Here is a 14762-nt window from a genome sequence, read left to right as displayed (position 1 = left end):
TCCAGTTTTTTTCTGTGTCCTAATCAGTGTTCTTGGTCAGATGCAAACCAGATCATGTTTGATTTATTGGGGGCCAGTGGATCTTTGTCCCCAGGTGCTGCAGCCCAGGCATGTGAGAGCTTTCCTCATTACCCCTCCAGCCCTTGTCTTAGCAGGGACTACTCTTAAGGTCGAGTCATACCCAACATTTTCTAGTGTTCACATGTTGCCCTCCCAGTTTCTAAAAGGAGCTTGCTTCATCATCTTGGCCTTTAAGACCTTAATTGTGCTCCCCTCTTCCTTGCTCCCTGTGGTCTTGGTCCCTGGCTCCGCCTTAGCCCTGATCACCTTGTTGTCCTTGTTGACTTTCAGATTTCTTAGGAACCAGATACTATATAGTCCCAAAGCCCAATCAAAGGAGGAGTTTGTAATGGAAAGATGACTTGGGAATTGCCTTCTGCCAGCTAATCAGTTGTCTATAGTCCAAGGACAAAACCAGTTTGGGGAATAATTCACCAACACCCTAACTGTAGCTGCTCTGCTCCTCCCCCTTTCCCGTGTCTCCCGACAGTCTTTGTAGCTTGCCGCCTTTGGGATTTTGTGTGTGTGTATTTTTATTCAGTGAATTTGTAGGACTCCCTAAAAGGTTGGATTTATTGCCCAGTGATCTCCATGAATTAGTGTAATTGCAGCACTTTATGAGCTATTTTCTCCTATCGTTGCTTAGTTTGTTGACTTTTTTTTAAATCATATGATTTTAAATTTCAAGGACACAGAAGAGAATGGAGAATAATAATTAACAAATCTTTGTGTGCGTAGCCACTTCCCAGTTTTGCTGTATTTCTGTATTTTGCCATATTTACTTCAGATCTTTTTTTGTTGGTAATGGTGGATGATTTTTAAACCTAAGTATCGAGAATCGTTCTGGGGAGTTTTTTCTTGTGCCAGCCCCGTTATTCCCGGTGGCCGTGTGCACGTCTGTGGTTGGGGTGCTTGCTGGGGGTTGGCGTGGGCAGCTGGGCCACCGAGCAGGAAGAAAGGTTTCTGCACATCATTAGTAAATCCTTGCTATTCAGCCCTTCTGAGTAGCTGTTTCTGTTTTTACCTTTTCTTGTAGGCCCCTATTCAGAGGAGGAAAAAGCCAGCTTCACAGAAAAAGCGACGGTTTAAGACCCACAACGAACATCTGGCTGGAGTGCTGAAGGACTACTCTGACATTGCTCCTGGCAAATAGCAAACAGTTTTGTTCATGAGCAAAGAGTTAACAAAGTCAAGATCTTTCTTGTTGATGCTGGGGTCTGAAGACTGTCTTCCCATTCTACTTCTTAGGACTGAGGAGAGGAGCAGTTCAGTTTACAGAACAAGAGCAAATTACCAAACTCAAAGCTTACTTTAATTGAATGGGCTAATGAGATATGTGATATTCCTTGTTAACCTCTGTTACTTCTGGGGGAAAGGCGCTTAGCATGGCATGCAAGTGTCTTTGCTACTTATCTCTATTTCTAAGTGGTTCCTGGTTCCATTTCTCTTCCTTTATTACTTTAGAACAAGTTTGCAGATAAATAGTCTTGAATGCAATATTTGTTTATTCCAGAAGAGCATATTTATAATAAAATCATTGTAGAAGGAACTCTAAGATGTTAGTGAATTCAGTTTGTTTCTTTCTGTCCTTGGCAATGGCAGATGGCAGCTCCGGTCTTTAACTCCCACAGGATGCATGTTTGGGATGTTGTTGAAGACTGTGATTTGTGCTGTGGTGCTGAGCATATGGATCTCACAATTGGAACACAAGATGTGCCTCTTGTTAGCAAATGTGACAATAAAGATACACAACGTGATTTTTAATGTTTTTTTTTAAAGCCTAAATCAGTACTGAGCTGCTTGGATTTTGCAAGTCATGGGCTCATGCCATCTCCAACAAAGATAGGTAGAGTCTTCTTGCCAACCTGAACGTCATCTTTACCCTGTTCCAACCCTCATGGGATTTGACCCTGATTTTTTTCTAGGGGAGACTCCCTCTGTCTTCCCATCACTGGCTGAGCTCAGAGCCATTATCAACCCACATAAGATGTGGGTTCTTAGCAGTCATGGTGATATATAGGAAGGAAGTCTTTGTGGTTATTGCAGCCTTCTGTGGTAAGCTACCTGTTTTCCTTACCTCCGCTTGTTCCTTGGTACGGTGATCCTTTGGGTTGGCTCTTAGAGTCCTCATATTGTAAGTTGAAATTGCAGTGGATTATAAAAAGGTTCAGTGTTCTCAAGAAAGGTGTGATGGTAACCCAGAGCAGTAAGTACTTTGTGCAGATGATGAGCTTTTTTTGCTGTTTTAGTTCTTTTTATCCTTCTGTTTCTCGTCCATTTACGTAGTCCTGTTTCTGTTTCCTCTTTTTTACATCCCAGCCCCAAAACATGGCCCTAGAAGATGTAAAGCTGAGGGTCCCCACGGTAATTTAGAACACTGGAAACTCAATGTGTCTTTGTTACCAGGTTTTTTTGTTTTTGTTTTTTTGCCAGTAAGGAACTTTTAATGTCTTATGACATAAAACTAGTTTTCTTGTAAAAATTCTGAAGCTAGCTTATCTCCAAGTATGCTTACTTTTGGTGGCCTGTATACCTCATTCTGTTTTATTTTCCAGTAATACTGAGGTAGAGTTGACATACAGCATGAGTTTAAGGCGTACAGCATAACGATTTGACTTATATATGTTAGGAAATGATAACTACAGTAAGTAGTTAACATCCATCATCTCCTATAGGTACAAAAAATAGAAAAATTTTTTTCCATGTGATGAGAACTCATAGAACTTAATATATGCCACAGAGCAGGGTTAACTGTCATCATCCCGCTGTACATTACATCCCAGTCCTTACTTATCTTGGAACTGAAATTTGTACCATTTGACCACCTCCACCCAGTTTCCCCGGCCCCACCCCTCCCTCTGGTAACCACAAATATGATTTCTTCTGTGAGTTTTTATTTTTTTGGTTTCACATATAAGTGAGAGCATATAGTATTTTCCTTTGTCATATTTCACTTAGTGTAATGCCCTCAAGGCCCATCCATGTTATTTCAAATGGCAGATTTCATCCTTATTACAGCTGAAGTATTCCATTATAGAATAATATTCTGTTCCATCCACATCTTTATTCACTCATCTGTCGATAGACGCTTAGGTTGTTTCCATGGGGTGCAGATAGCTCTTACACATACTGTTTTTATTTACTTCGGATATATTCCCAGAAGTGGGATTGCTAGATCACTTGGTAATTCTGTTTTTAATTTTTTTGAGGAAACTCCATATTTTCTGTAGTGGCAGTACCAGTTTACAAACCCACCATCAGTGTACAAGGGTTCCCTTTTTTCCACATCCTTGCCAGCGTTTATTTCTTTTTGATGCTAGCCATTCTAATGGCATCAGAATACCTCATTGTGATTTTAATTTGCATTCCTCTAATGATTAGTGATGTTCAGCATCTTTCATGTGCCTGTTGGCCATTTTTATATTTTCTTTAGAAAAATGTCTATTTCAGGTCTTGCCCAGTTTTTAGTTGGATTTTTTTTTTTTTGCTGTTGTAGGAGTTTTATATTTTTGAATGTTAACCTCTTATTAGATACATGGTTTGCAAATATTTTTTCCCAATTCATATGTTGCCTTTTCATTTTGATTATTTCTTTGCTGTGCAGAAGCTTTTTAGTTTTATATAGTCCCATTTGTTTATTTTTTATTTGTTGCTTATGCTTTAGGTGTGATTATCTGAAAAATGATTGCTAAGATCCACGTCAGAGAGCTTTTCTCCTGTGTTTTTTTTAGGAGTTTAATGGTTTCTACTCTTATATTTCAGTCTTTAATCCATTTTGAATTAAGTTCTGGGAGTGGCATAAGGTAGAGGTCTAGTTTCATTCTCTTATGTATGAGTACCCAATTTTCCCAGCACCATTTATTGAAGTGACTCTTTTTTGAGAGTTCTTGGCTCCCTTATCAAATAGTAGTTGACACTATTAATAATATTTGATACTGTTTCAGTTTACTATAGCATTATAATACAGCTTGAAATCAGGAAGTGTGATGCCTCTCACTTTGTTCTTTCTCAAGATTGCTCTGGCTATTTGGAGTCTTTTGTGGTACCTTATAAATTTTAAGAGTGTTTTTTCTACTTCAGTAGAAAATGCCATTGGAATCTTGATAAGATCTGTATATTGCTTTGGGTAGTATGGACATTTTAACAATATTTATTCTTCTAGTCCATGAACACAAGATACCTTTACATTTATTTGTCTTGATTTCTTTCATCAGTGTCTTGTAGTTTTCAGTCTAGAGCTCTTTCACCCCCTTGGTTAACTTTATTCCTAAGTACTTTATTTGTTTTTGATGCTTTTGAAAATGGGATTTTCTTTTTTCTTTTTCAGATAATTTGTTGTTAGTTTTATAGGAAAGTTGCTGATTTTTACATGTTAATTTTGTTTCCTGCAACTTCACTGAATTAGATCCAGCAGTTTTTTTGGTGTAGTCTTTAGGATTTTCTTTCTATAAAATCATGTCATCTGCAAATAGGGACAGTTTTACTTCCTTTCTAGTTCTGATACTTATTTTTCTTGCTTGATTGCTCTGGTTAGCACTTCCAGTACTATGTTGAATAGGATTGGTGAGATTGGGCACCCTTGTCTTGTTCCTGATCTTCAAGGAAAAGCTTTTAATCTTTCACCATTAAATATGATGTTAGCTGTGGGCTTGTCATATATGGCCTTAACTGTGTTGGGGTATGTTCCTTTTGTATCTGATTTGTTGAGTTTTTATCATAAGTGGATGTTGAATTTTGATAAATGCATTTTCTGTATCTATATAGATTTTTTCTTTCATTTTATTAATGTGATGTATCACACTGATTTGCATATATTAAACCATCCTTGCATCTTAAGGATAAATCCCACTTGATCATTATGAAAGAGCTTAATGTGTTGCCAAATTTGGTTTACCAGTATTTTACTGAGAATTTTTGCATCTGTGTTCATCACGGATATTGGCCTATAGTTTTTTCTGGTAATGTCCTATTTTGGCTTTGGTACCATTGTAATGCTTGCCTTGTAAGATGAGTTTGGGAGTGTTGTCTCCTCTTTGAGTTTTTGGAAAGGTTTGAGAAGGACTGGCATTAATTCTTTAAATATTTGGTAAAATTCATTCTTTGAAGCCATCTAGTCTTGGACTTTTCTTTGTTGGGGGATTTTTGATTGCTGATTCAGTTTCCTACTAGTAATTGGTCTATTTAGATTTTCCACTTATTCTCGATTCAGACATGGTAGGTTGTATTTACAATAATATTTTCCATTTTGGGGAGCCTGGCTGCCTCAGTCAGTAGAGCACAAAACTCTTGATACTGGAGTCCTGACTTAAGCCCCATGTTGAGCATAGAGCTTACTTACAAAAACAAACAAAACAAAACAAATTTTTTTCCATTTCTTCTAGGTTGACCAGTTTGGTGTACAGTTGTTCATAGTAGCCTCTTAGGATCCTTTGTACTTCTGTGATACCAGTTGTAATGTTTCCTTTTCCTTTTTTTTTTTTTTTTAAAGATTTTATTTATTTGACAGAGACACAGTGAGAGAGGGAACACAAGCAGGGGTAGTGGGAGGGGGAGAAGCAGGCTTCCTGCCGAGCAGAGAGCCCGATGCGGGGCTCGATCCCAGGATCCTGGGACCACGACCTGAGCCGAAGGCAGACGCTTAACGACTGAGCCACCCAGGCACCCTCCTTTTTCATTTATAATTTTATTTGGAATCTCTCTTTTTCTTGGTTAGTCTAGCTAAATGTTTGTCAATTTTATCTTTTCAAAGAACCATCTCTTTGGTTAATCTTTTCTATTTTTCTGTTCTCTATCAATTTTTTTTTTAATTTTCACATCTAGCTTTTTAATTTTTTTTAAGATTTTATTTATTTGAGAGAGAGTGAGCATGAGCAGGGGGAGGGACAGGAGGAGAAGCAGACTTCCCACTGAGCAGGGAGCCCAGGACCCTGAGACCATGACCTAAACCGAAGGCAGATGCTTAGCCAACTGAGCCACCCAGGTGCCCCTGTCATATTTAGTTTTGCTTTAATCTTTATTATTTCTTTCCTCTTGTTCACTTTTGGCTCACTGTTCTTTTTCTAATTCTTTAATGCTTAGAGTTGGGTTGTTTATTTGGGGTCTTTCTTGTTCCTAACTGTAGGTGTTTACTGCTGTGAATTTTCCTTTAAGAAGTGCTTTTGCTCGTGTTTAGGTGGCTCAGTCAGTTAAGCATCTGCCTTTGGCTCAGGTCATGCCTGGGATCGAGTCCCACATTGGGCTCTCTGCTCAGCAGGGAGCCTGCTTCTCCCTCTCCCTCTGCCTGCCACTCCCCCTGCTTATGTGTGCACTCTCTCTCTCTCTCTCTCTCAAATTAAAAAAATCAAAACAAAACTGCTTTTGCTGCATCCCGTAAGTTTTGGTAGATTGTGTTTCCATTTTTGTCTCAAGATACTTTATTTCTCATTTAATTTCTTTGATCCACTGGTGGTTCAGGAGAGTGTTCAATTTCCATGTATTGGTGAATTTTTCCATTTTCCTTCTCTTGTTGATTTCTAGTTTCATACCATTGTGGTCGGAGAAGATACGTGGCATGATTTTAACCTTCTTAAATTTACTAAGACTTGAGCACCTGGATGGCTTAGTTGGTTAAGCATCTGCCTTTGGCTTGGGTCATGATCTTGGGGTCCTGGAATCAAGACCCATGTCAGGCTCCCTGCTCAGCAGGAAGTCTGCTTTTCCCTCCCCCTCTGCAGCTCCCCCTGCTTGTGCTGTCTTGCGCGCGCGCGCGCGCACACACACACACACACACACTCTCTCTCTCTCTCTCTCTCTCTCTCTCTCTCTCTCTTTGTGTCAAATAAATAAAAAATTTTTTTTTTAAAGATTTTATTTATTTGACACTGAGACATAGAGAAGGAACACAAGCAGGGAGATTGGGGGAGGGAGAAGCAGACTCCCCGCTGAGCAGGGAGCCTGATGCGGGGCTCGATCCCAGTACACTGGGATCATGACCTGAGCCGAAGGCAGATGCTTAACTAAGCCACCCAGGTGCCCCAAATAGAAATCTTTAAAAAAAAATTTACCAAGACTTGTTTGGCCTAGCATATGGTTTATCCTAGAAAATGTTCCCTGTGTGCCTGAGAAGAATATGTAGCTTGCTCTTGTCAGATACAACATTCTATATTTGGTTGTTAGGTCCATTTGGTCTGTAAGTATTGTTCAGATCTGTCGTTTCCTACTGGTTCTCTGTCTGGATGATCCATCCATTGTGGAAAGTGGGGTATTAAAGCTCGCAACTATTAATATATTGCTGTTTATTTTTTCTTTTAGCTCTGTTAGTTTTGGCTTTATGTATTTGGGTGCTCTGATATTGGTGCATAAATATTTACAATTGTTTTATCTCCTTGAAAGATTGACCCCTTTATCATTCTATGATGACCTTTGTATCTTTTTACCATTTTTGAGTTTTGTCTGATATATATATACCTACTTCTTTTTTTTTGTTTTTGATATAATTTCCTTAAAGTATCTTTTACCATCCCTTCAATCTTATTCTGTGTGTGTCTTTAAGGCTAAAGTGAGTGTCTTGTAGGCAGCATTTCATTGGATCTTGTTTTTTAATACAGTCAAGGTATTCTGTGTATTTCATTTGCAGAATTTAATCCATTTACGCTTAAAGTAATTATTGACAGGTAGAGACTTATTGTTGCTATTTTGTTAAAAATTTTTTAGATCCATTTTTGTAGTTTTGTAGATCCATTGTTCCTTGTTTCAAATTTTGTCTTTTTTTGTGTTTTGATGTCCTTTGGTATCAGTATGCTTTGACTTCTTTATCATGTTCTTTTGTGTAATTACTGTACATTTTTCCCTTGTGGTTACCATGAAGCTTATGTAAAATATCTTAAAATTATAACACCTTATTTTAACCTGATAACTTCAATAGGATTTCTAAACTTTACAGTTATCCTTCTCACATTTTAGGTTATTGATATTGTTTACATATTTTTAATATTGTGTAACTAATAACAGATTATTTTGTTTCTTTTTTCTGTTTTTTTAAACTTTTAAACTAGAGTTGTAAGTGAACTATGCACTGCTATTACTATGTTACAGAATCTAATTTTGACTGTATTTACCATTATCAGTGAGTTTTATGCTTTCTGTGTTTTTTCAGTGTTAATTAGCACCTTTTTTACTTCCCTCCTAAGAACTCCCTTTAGCATTTCTTATTAGGCAGGTCTAGTAATGTTGAACCACCTCAGCTTTTGTTTGGGAAAGTATTTCTCCTCATTTCTAAAGGCCAGCTTTTCCAAGTATAGAATTCTTGGTTGACAGTTTCCCCCCGCCCCGACATTTTGAATATGTCATCCTATTCTTCCCTGGCCTAAAATGTTTCTGATTAGAAATCCTCTGATTAGGGGTGCCTGGGTAGCACAGTGGGTTAAGTGTTTGACTCTTGGTTTTGGCTCAGGTTGTGAGATTGAGCTCTCTGTGCTCAGCATGGAGTCAGCTTGGGATTCTCTCTCCCTCTGCCCCCCTCCCCCCTGCCCTGTGCTCGCTCTCTCTGTCAAATAAATATTGAGGGAGACAGCACGAGGTGGGGGGAGGGCCAGAGGGAGCAGCAGATTCCCCGCTGAGCAGGAAGCCCTTAAGAACCCTGAAATCATGACCTGAGCTGAAGGCAGATGCTTAACCGACTGAGCCACCCAGGTGCCCCATAAATAAATAAATCTTAAAAAATCCTCTGATAGTCTTATGTGGGTTCCTTTGTATGTAATTTCCTTTACTCTTGCTGCTTTCAAAATTCTTTGACTTTTGACGATTTTTTAAAAATGTGTCTTGGTGTATCCTTATGTGGGTTCAGCCTAATTGGGGTCCTTTGGGCCTCAGGGATCTGGATGTCCACTTCTCTCCCAGGTTTGGAAAGTCTTCTGCCATTATTGCTTTAAATCTACTTTCTCTCTTTTTCATTTTCTGGAATTCCCATCACATGAATATTGTTTCTTTTGATTGTGTCCAGTAAATCCCATAGGTATTCTTAACTCTCTTTAAAGATTTTATTTATTTATTTGAGAGAGAGAAAGAGCATGAGAGGGGGGAGGGTCAGAGGGAGAAGCAGACTCCCCGCTGAGCAGTGAGCCCGATGTGGGACTCGATCCCGGGACTCCGGGATCATGACCTGAGCCGAAGGCAGTCGCTTAACCAAGTGAGCCACCCAGGCGCCCCTTAACTCTTTTTTCATTCTTTTTTCTTTTTGCTCCTCTGACTGGATAATTTCTAGTGCCCTTTCCCCCAGGTTGCTGATTCTTCTACTTTGGAAATTCTTTATTAAATGCCTCAGTGCAGTCATTGTATTTTCAGCTCTGGGATTTTTATTTCTTTGTTGAACTTCTCATTTTGTTCATTTATTTTTTGACGTTGTTAAGAGGATTATTTTGAAGTCTTGGAGAGTCTGTAGATCTCCATTTCTTTTGGAGTATACATGTTTACTTTAGCAGAGACAGTTCCTCATCAGTCAGCTTAGTTTGGGCTTCTGGATGTGTCTGCTAGTCACATCATTGGGCAGGTAGGGCTTGCTATCAGCTCTGTTTTTGATGAAGCCATCGCCCAAGCTCTGAGGTCAGGGAGGCTGGGGGTGTTGCTGCCTGAGAACAGTTGGATAGGACTGCTGGCTTGGTTCCCTGCCAAGGTGAGTCTAGAGGATGGACTCCGCAGTTGCCTGGGTTCTCTGGTCAGGCTTTCTAGATGGGCAGGACTGGGTCCTACACTCAGGCGGGGCTATGAATTAGCCTCTCTGCCCTCCTCGGGCAGCAGGACAAGGCCCCAGGGCCTCCATGGCTTAGTGTTTGGTACCCAAGTCAGGCATGACTCTACCCTGAATTCCCTGGCTAGTCGGGGCCCATGGTTTTACCCTGTGGACGGGGAGTGTGCTCTGTGTTCTCCGTTCAAGTGCTACGGTAAGCAGGGTTGTTGGGTGGTCCAGGCAGCTCCCTGAGTGCTCTGGTGAGGTTCCCTGGTGGGCGGGCTGAAAGCTGTATTCAGCAGTGGGTGGGGCTACGGATTCGTTTCCCTGCCCAAGCTCAGCAGAACGAGCTTCAAGGTCAGTAAGACTGTTGTCTTGACTCAAGCCAACCCACACCCCACGTTCTCTGGCCGAACAGGCCCATTTGCTCTACAGACTCCTGAGGCCTGCCTCCCAGACTCTGCGCGTCGTGGGGTGTGCAGCTTTCCACGTATCCTGGCCGGGCTTTCTGGTCAGGCAGGGTCAAGAGCTACACTCAGCATTGGGCAGGCTTATGGCTCCACTCCCTCCAGGGCTGGAAAATCGCTTCATTTGAGGACCTAGATCAGGCAGCCCTGCTCCCCACTCAGCCCCCCGGTCAGAGCACATCACCGACTTCCTTCTGCAGATGAACAGAGCTACTGGTTGGGACTGCTGCTTGGGTGCTGTAGGTAGGAGCTTGGGCCGCCAAGATCTGAATGCTGGTTGTTGAAAGCCCTTCCTCCCTTCTCTGTCACGGTCAGATTCCCAGTGGTCAAACTCCGCAGATGCCCCTGAAATCCTGGTGCAGCCGGGCCCGAGTTGGGGCTCCTAGGAAGTGACCCACAATGTTGGGAAGCTTGCTGGCCACACTGGGAGTTTTTCCCACCAGAGGAACTAAGGCCAAGGGGAGGGGCGGCGCAGACAGTAGCTGCTCCCTTTATTTTTCTGATACGGTCTGTCTTAGTCTCCACGGTGCAGGAGGGTGCTTCAGCCTCCCCCTTGTGTTCCAGAATTCTCTCAGTGGTCTTGTCCTTATAAGTTGTTCTTGTGACAGGGAGCAAAATCAGGAATGACCTAGGTCGCCATTTGGTGATGTCACCTGTCACCATCCTATTTCATTGGTTAGGTCTGGAAATGCATTTTGGGTATCTCAAACACTTCATCTTGTTTTGCAAGGACACATACCTGGTGGCCGCCATCACAGTCTAAGATCAGATACTTTCCTGCTAGGTGTGTTAGTAGTAGTTTCGAGCTAAGCCTGTGCTCCCAGTACTGTAAACTGGCTTGATTTTTTTTTTTTAGTTTTTTTTTTTAATTTTATTTACTTTTGAGACAGAGAGAGAATGACAGAGAGCATGAGAGCGGGGAGGGTCAGAGGGAGAAGCAGACTCCCCGCCGAGCAGGGAGCCTGATGCGGGACTCGATCCTGGGACTCCAGGATCATGACCTGAGCCGAAGGCAGACGCTTAACCAACTGAGCCACCCAGGCGCCCTGGCTTGATTTCTTTTATCTTGTCTAAACTCCTTTCAGAAAGGCGGAAATTGAGATGTAGAAATGCAGTATTTTGCTAAATTGTCACACCTGCAAATTCTGTAGCTTTACCTCATTCACTTGCAATTTTTTGTTATGCCTTGATCCCCTCTGCCTGCTATGTGGGAGAGAAATTTCTCCATCTACCCCTTCTGGTGGTCTGGGGTTCGGGGCACCTGGTGACTCCCAGAGAGAGATGTAGTCTTTGTGGGAAATCGTGAGAGGGCCCTGGTTGTGTCGCATTAAAAAGGACGTCTTTTACCAGTTCCTCTGGGTGTCTAAAAACATGCCCACTCGAAATTCAAGTTAGAGTGGAAGTCCCATTCTTGCCGCTGCCCATCTCTGCCGGACCTGCTGGCCACCTAGAAGCAAGTGGGAGTGGGCATGGCTGGCTGGTTTCGGAGGTGAAGACAATCTGGGGTGCATTTTGATCTGTAATTGAGGGACAATCATTGGAGGCTTTTAGGGGAGAGCTAAGAGAAATGTAGTTGTGCCTGGACAAAACGTAATCATGAACATCCAGCCCCTGCCCTCACCCCCTAGCAGTGTGGCGAGATGGTGGTGGGACCTGGGGACGGAGTGGCGCTCAGCAGCAGGGGAGCAGAGTCCCTGCGAGAAGGCCGGGCAGGGGTACCCACTGCTTCCGGGCTGTGCTCGCGGGGAGGGCACTGAGGACATGCAGTCCTCCATTTGTTTGGGGAGCTGTCTGAGGTCACAAGCAGACAAACCCTGTTCTGAATGGGGGATTATGGCCTTTGGCTTTATAAATTCAATTCCTACCTGCTAATGACGATTTTCTGCGGCACAGCGGAGACTCAGTGTCCCCTCTTCCCTGTAGCTGCTGTTTTTATAGGTTTCATTTGCCAGGAAGATTTTGGGTTTTCTGAGGCTTTTTTGGGTTGTTAACAAGCCACGGCCAGCATAGTCCCCGTGCGGCAAGGCTGGAGTTGTGTCGTGTGGACAGCAGTGATGGCCCATCATCAATGCACTGCCGTCCTGGGGGCTTCACGTAGGACGTGATGTTCCTTCCGGTGTGTTTTGTGAGCTTGTCCTGGGCTTTTACCGGTAGGTGTTCCGTGGGAGGCGGGGGGAAGGGCGGGGCCTAGGACTTCTAGGACCCACGTTTACACAGACTGGACCTTGGATCATGTGCCCCTGTGCTGTCCCAGGAGTGTTGTGTCGAATGAGTGCACATTTCTTAAAGTGATCTGTATGCCCTACTTGAGGCTCGAACTCATGACCCCAAGACCATCAGTGTGTTTTAGTGTAGGCGTCTTGGGGACGGTTTCAGATAATGCCTCACCAGTAACAAGTGTTCTTGTGCCTTCTAAGGATGTTGGAAGTGTGTGGTATTAAGAGAGGGCGCCAGATCTGGAGTTGAAGGTCAAGAGCAACCATGTGCCGCCACTCTTCAAACTGGGTAGGAATGCCCTTTTTACTCAACATCCGGACTCCCCAGTGGTGTGGAACACGGGGAAATCTGAACACACTCCTCACACTAAGCATGCCCTGCCCAGAGCCCTCGGGAATAGCTAGTGGATTCCTGTCGCCCCGAAACCTGTGTAGAGATACAGAATTCAGGGAAATCCGCTACGCCCCCTCCATTCTCAAGAATGTTCCTTCTGTCACACAAGTCAGGACCCAAAGATGCCATGGGGTCCTGGGCTTTGGGCGAACCTCACAGATGAGGGCGGTGATTGCCAGTTGATCCAAGTGCTGGGTCCAGTGAATCTGGATGATTATCTGCAAGTGTAACTTTCATTTTGCAAGTTTTAAGGTTCTTTTCCAAATTAATTAGCAGTTTTGTCCCAGAGGTGGAAGGCATAGTATTTAATTTCAGGTGTCAGTTTTATAGCTTTATATAGTCTTGTGCTCACAAAGGGTACAAGTGAACAAGAGAACAAGAAGGGTCACTTGGTAACCAGATGGCTTAGTGGCCACGTTCCAGGGGTCTGCTCACCTGGGACATTATGCACAGAAGCAGAGGGAACAAACCTTTTTCTTAACCCAATTTCCCAATTCCAAAAGATAGACTATTCCTGCTCAAGAGAATGACAGAAAAGACCGTTTTCATACGGTCACGAAGCTGGTGTTTCACCGGTCAGTGGGAATCTGCCTGGTGTTCACACTAGACTGGTACCATCCAGTCTTGTCACTTGCATGTCACCTATGGCCGTCAGCATAGTGGCCCAAGGCAGGCTGGAGAGGAAGGGAATCTCCTTCGGGGCAAGCTGCCTGTCCTGTTCGCTGCCCCAGCGGTGGAAGGTCCCAGATGGGCTGAGGCAAGCTGCAAATTGGTCTTCTATGGTCATACGGACGCTCCCGGACACAGGACGGTGTAACTGGGACCTGCTTCCGGTGGATGGTCCTCTTGTAAAAGGGACATAAATGGCAGTGCCCACCAAGGCTAGTTAATGGTTACTGTTGGTTGTTGGTGTTACTCTGAATGGAGCACTGTGGATTTTCTCCCCTCCCTTTTGGGGGACGAGGGGTGGGTGATAATCGCTGTCCTCACGGCTATCAACGCCTGAAGTTGGCAGAAAACCATAAGCCACCCTTCATAGATCGCAGATCATCCTGAGCTGCGGCTCTGCAGGCTCACGTGGGTGTGGAGTCCGGCAGGTGCAGTAAAAGGCATCAAGACGATCCTCCTGCCAGGTCAGTAAGGGCCAGGGCCTGAGGCGTCCATGTGCCGCCAGGGGCCCCAGCTGAGCATTTGTAGAGGCTGCTCCCTGGCTGTCCCATCCCTCTCCTGTTCCTTAGACCCTTGGTCCTCAGCTTTGTCAGCTTTGTCAGCGCTGAGAATGGGAAAGAAACCTGCTGGGCTGCAGGGGTGGGAGCGGGGGGAATGCTCCTGCTTGATCTTGCAGAAAGGAATGTGCCAAGCAATGGTGTGGCAGCTGGAAAAAGCACTTTATTTTTTAAAAAATGACAATAGAAAAGTATCTTTACACAGTTTATGAAAGTATAGTAGACTGTGCGGCAGTGCGGTTTTCCTTAGAAACAAGAGTCCGGAAGTCTCCGCAGGGGCCAGGGAGCGCTGCGGCCGGTGGCTGGGTGTGAACGGAGCAAACCCCCCCACCCTGCTGGACGTGCCCCTCCCTCAACACTGGCTCTTCTTCTTGACCCTTTTTGTAATGACCTTTAAAAGCTTCTTTATATCTTCATTTCTGATGGAAAACCATCTGCTCCCACCCCGGACCACCATATAATCACTAGAACACTGAAGTCTTCAGCACAATGTGAGACTAAGCAAGCTAGGGATATATCCTGGTCAGCTCTGTCAGCAGCCGAAAATTCTTAGGTCAAATCATTTTTACACATGGCTCTTCTACCACAAGGGGGAGAGACTGAGCTGCCGGACTCCGGGGAGGGGTCCGCTTCTGTCCCCCGACTTGGGTTTTGAAGCAAGCTGAGCAGCGTCCACTGCAATCAATCACCCATGGG

General features: G+C 43.6%; 1 protein-coding gene across 1 annotated transcript in view; it reads left to right on the top strand.

Annotated features, from left to right (window-relative positions):
- The window catches only part of GTF2E2 (general transcription factor IIE subunit 2), a 68866-nt gene extending 67251 nt beyond the window's left edge, over positions 1-1615 (top strand). Inside the window, exon 8 of the mRNA XM_028087586.2 lies at positions 1097-1615. Within this exon, the coding sequence (XP_027943387.1) occupies positions 1097-1213 (117 nt within the window). The 3' untranslated portion in view covers positions 1214-1615. The remainder of the gene's footprint in view (positions 1-1096) is intronic.
- Positions 1616-14762: the final 13147 nt, after the last annotated feature.

The sequence above is a fragment of the Eumetopias jubatus genome, unplaced genomic scaffold, assembly GCF_037043125.1.
Source record: "Eumetopias jubatus isolate StellerSeaLion01/CBP00866 unplaced genomic scaffold, mEumJub1_p1.0 scaffold_2, whole genome shotgun sequence".
NCBI classification, from domain to species: Eukaryota; Metazoa; Chordata; class Mammalia; order Carnivora; family Otariidae; genus Eumetopias; species Eumetopias jubatus.
Note: the sequence above shows the minus strand (reverse complement) of the source record. Positions and strands in the feature narration are given on the sequence as shown.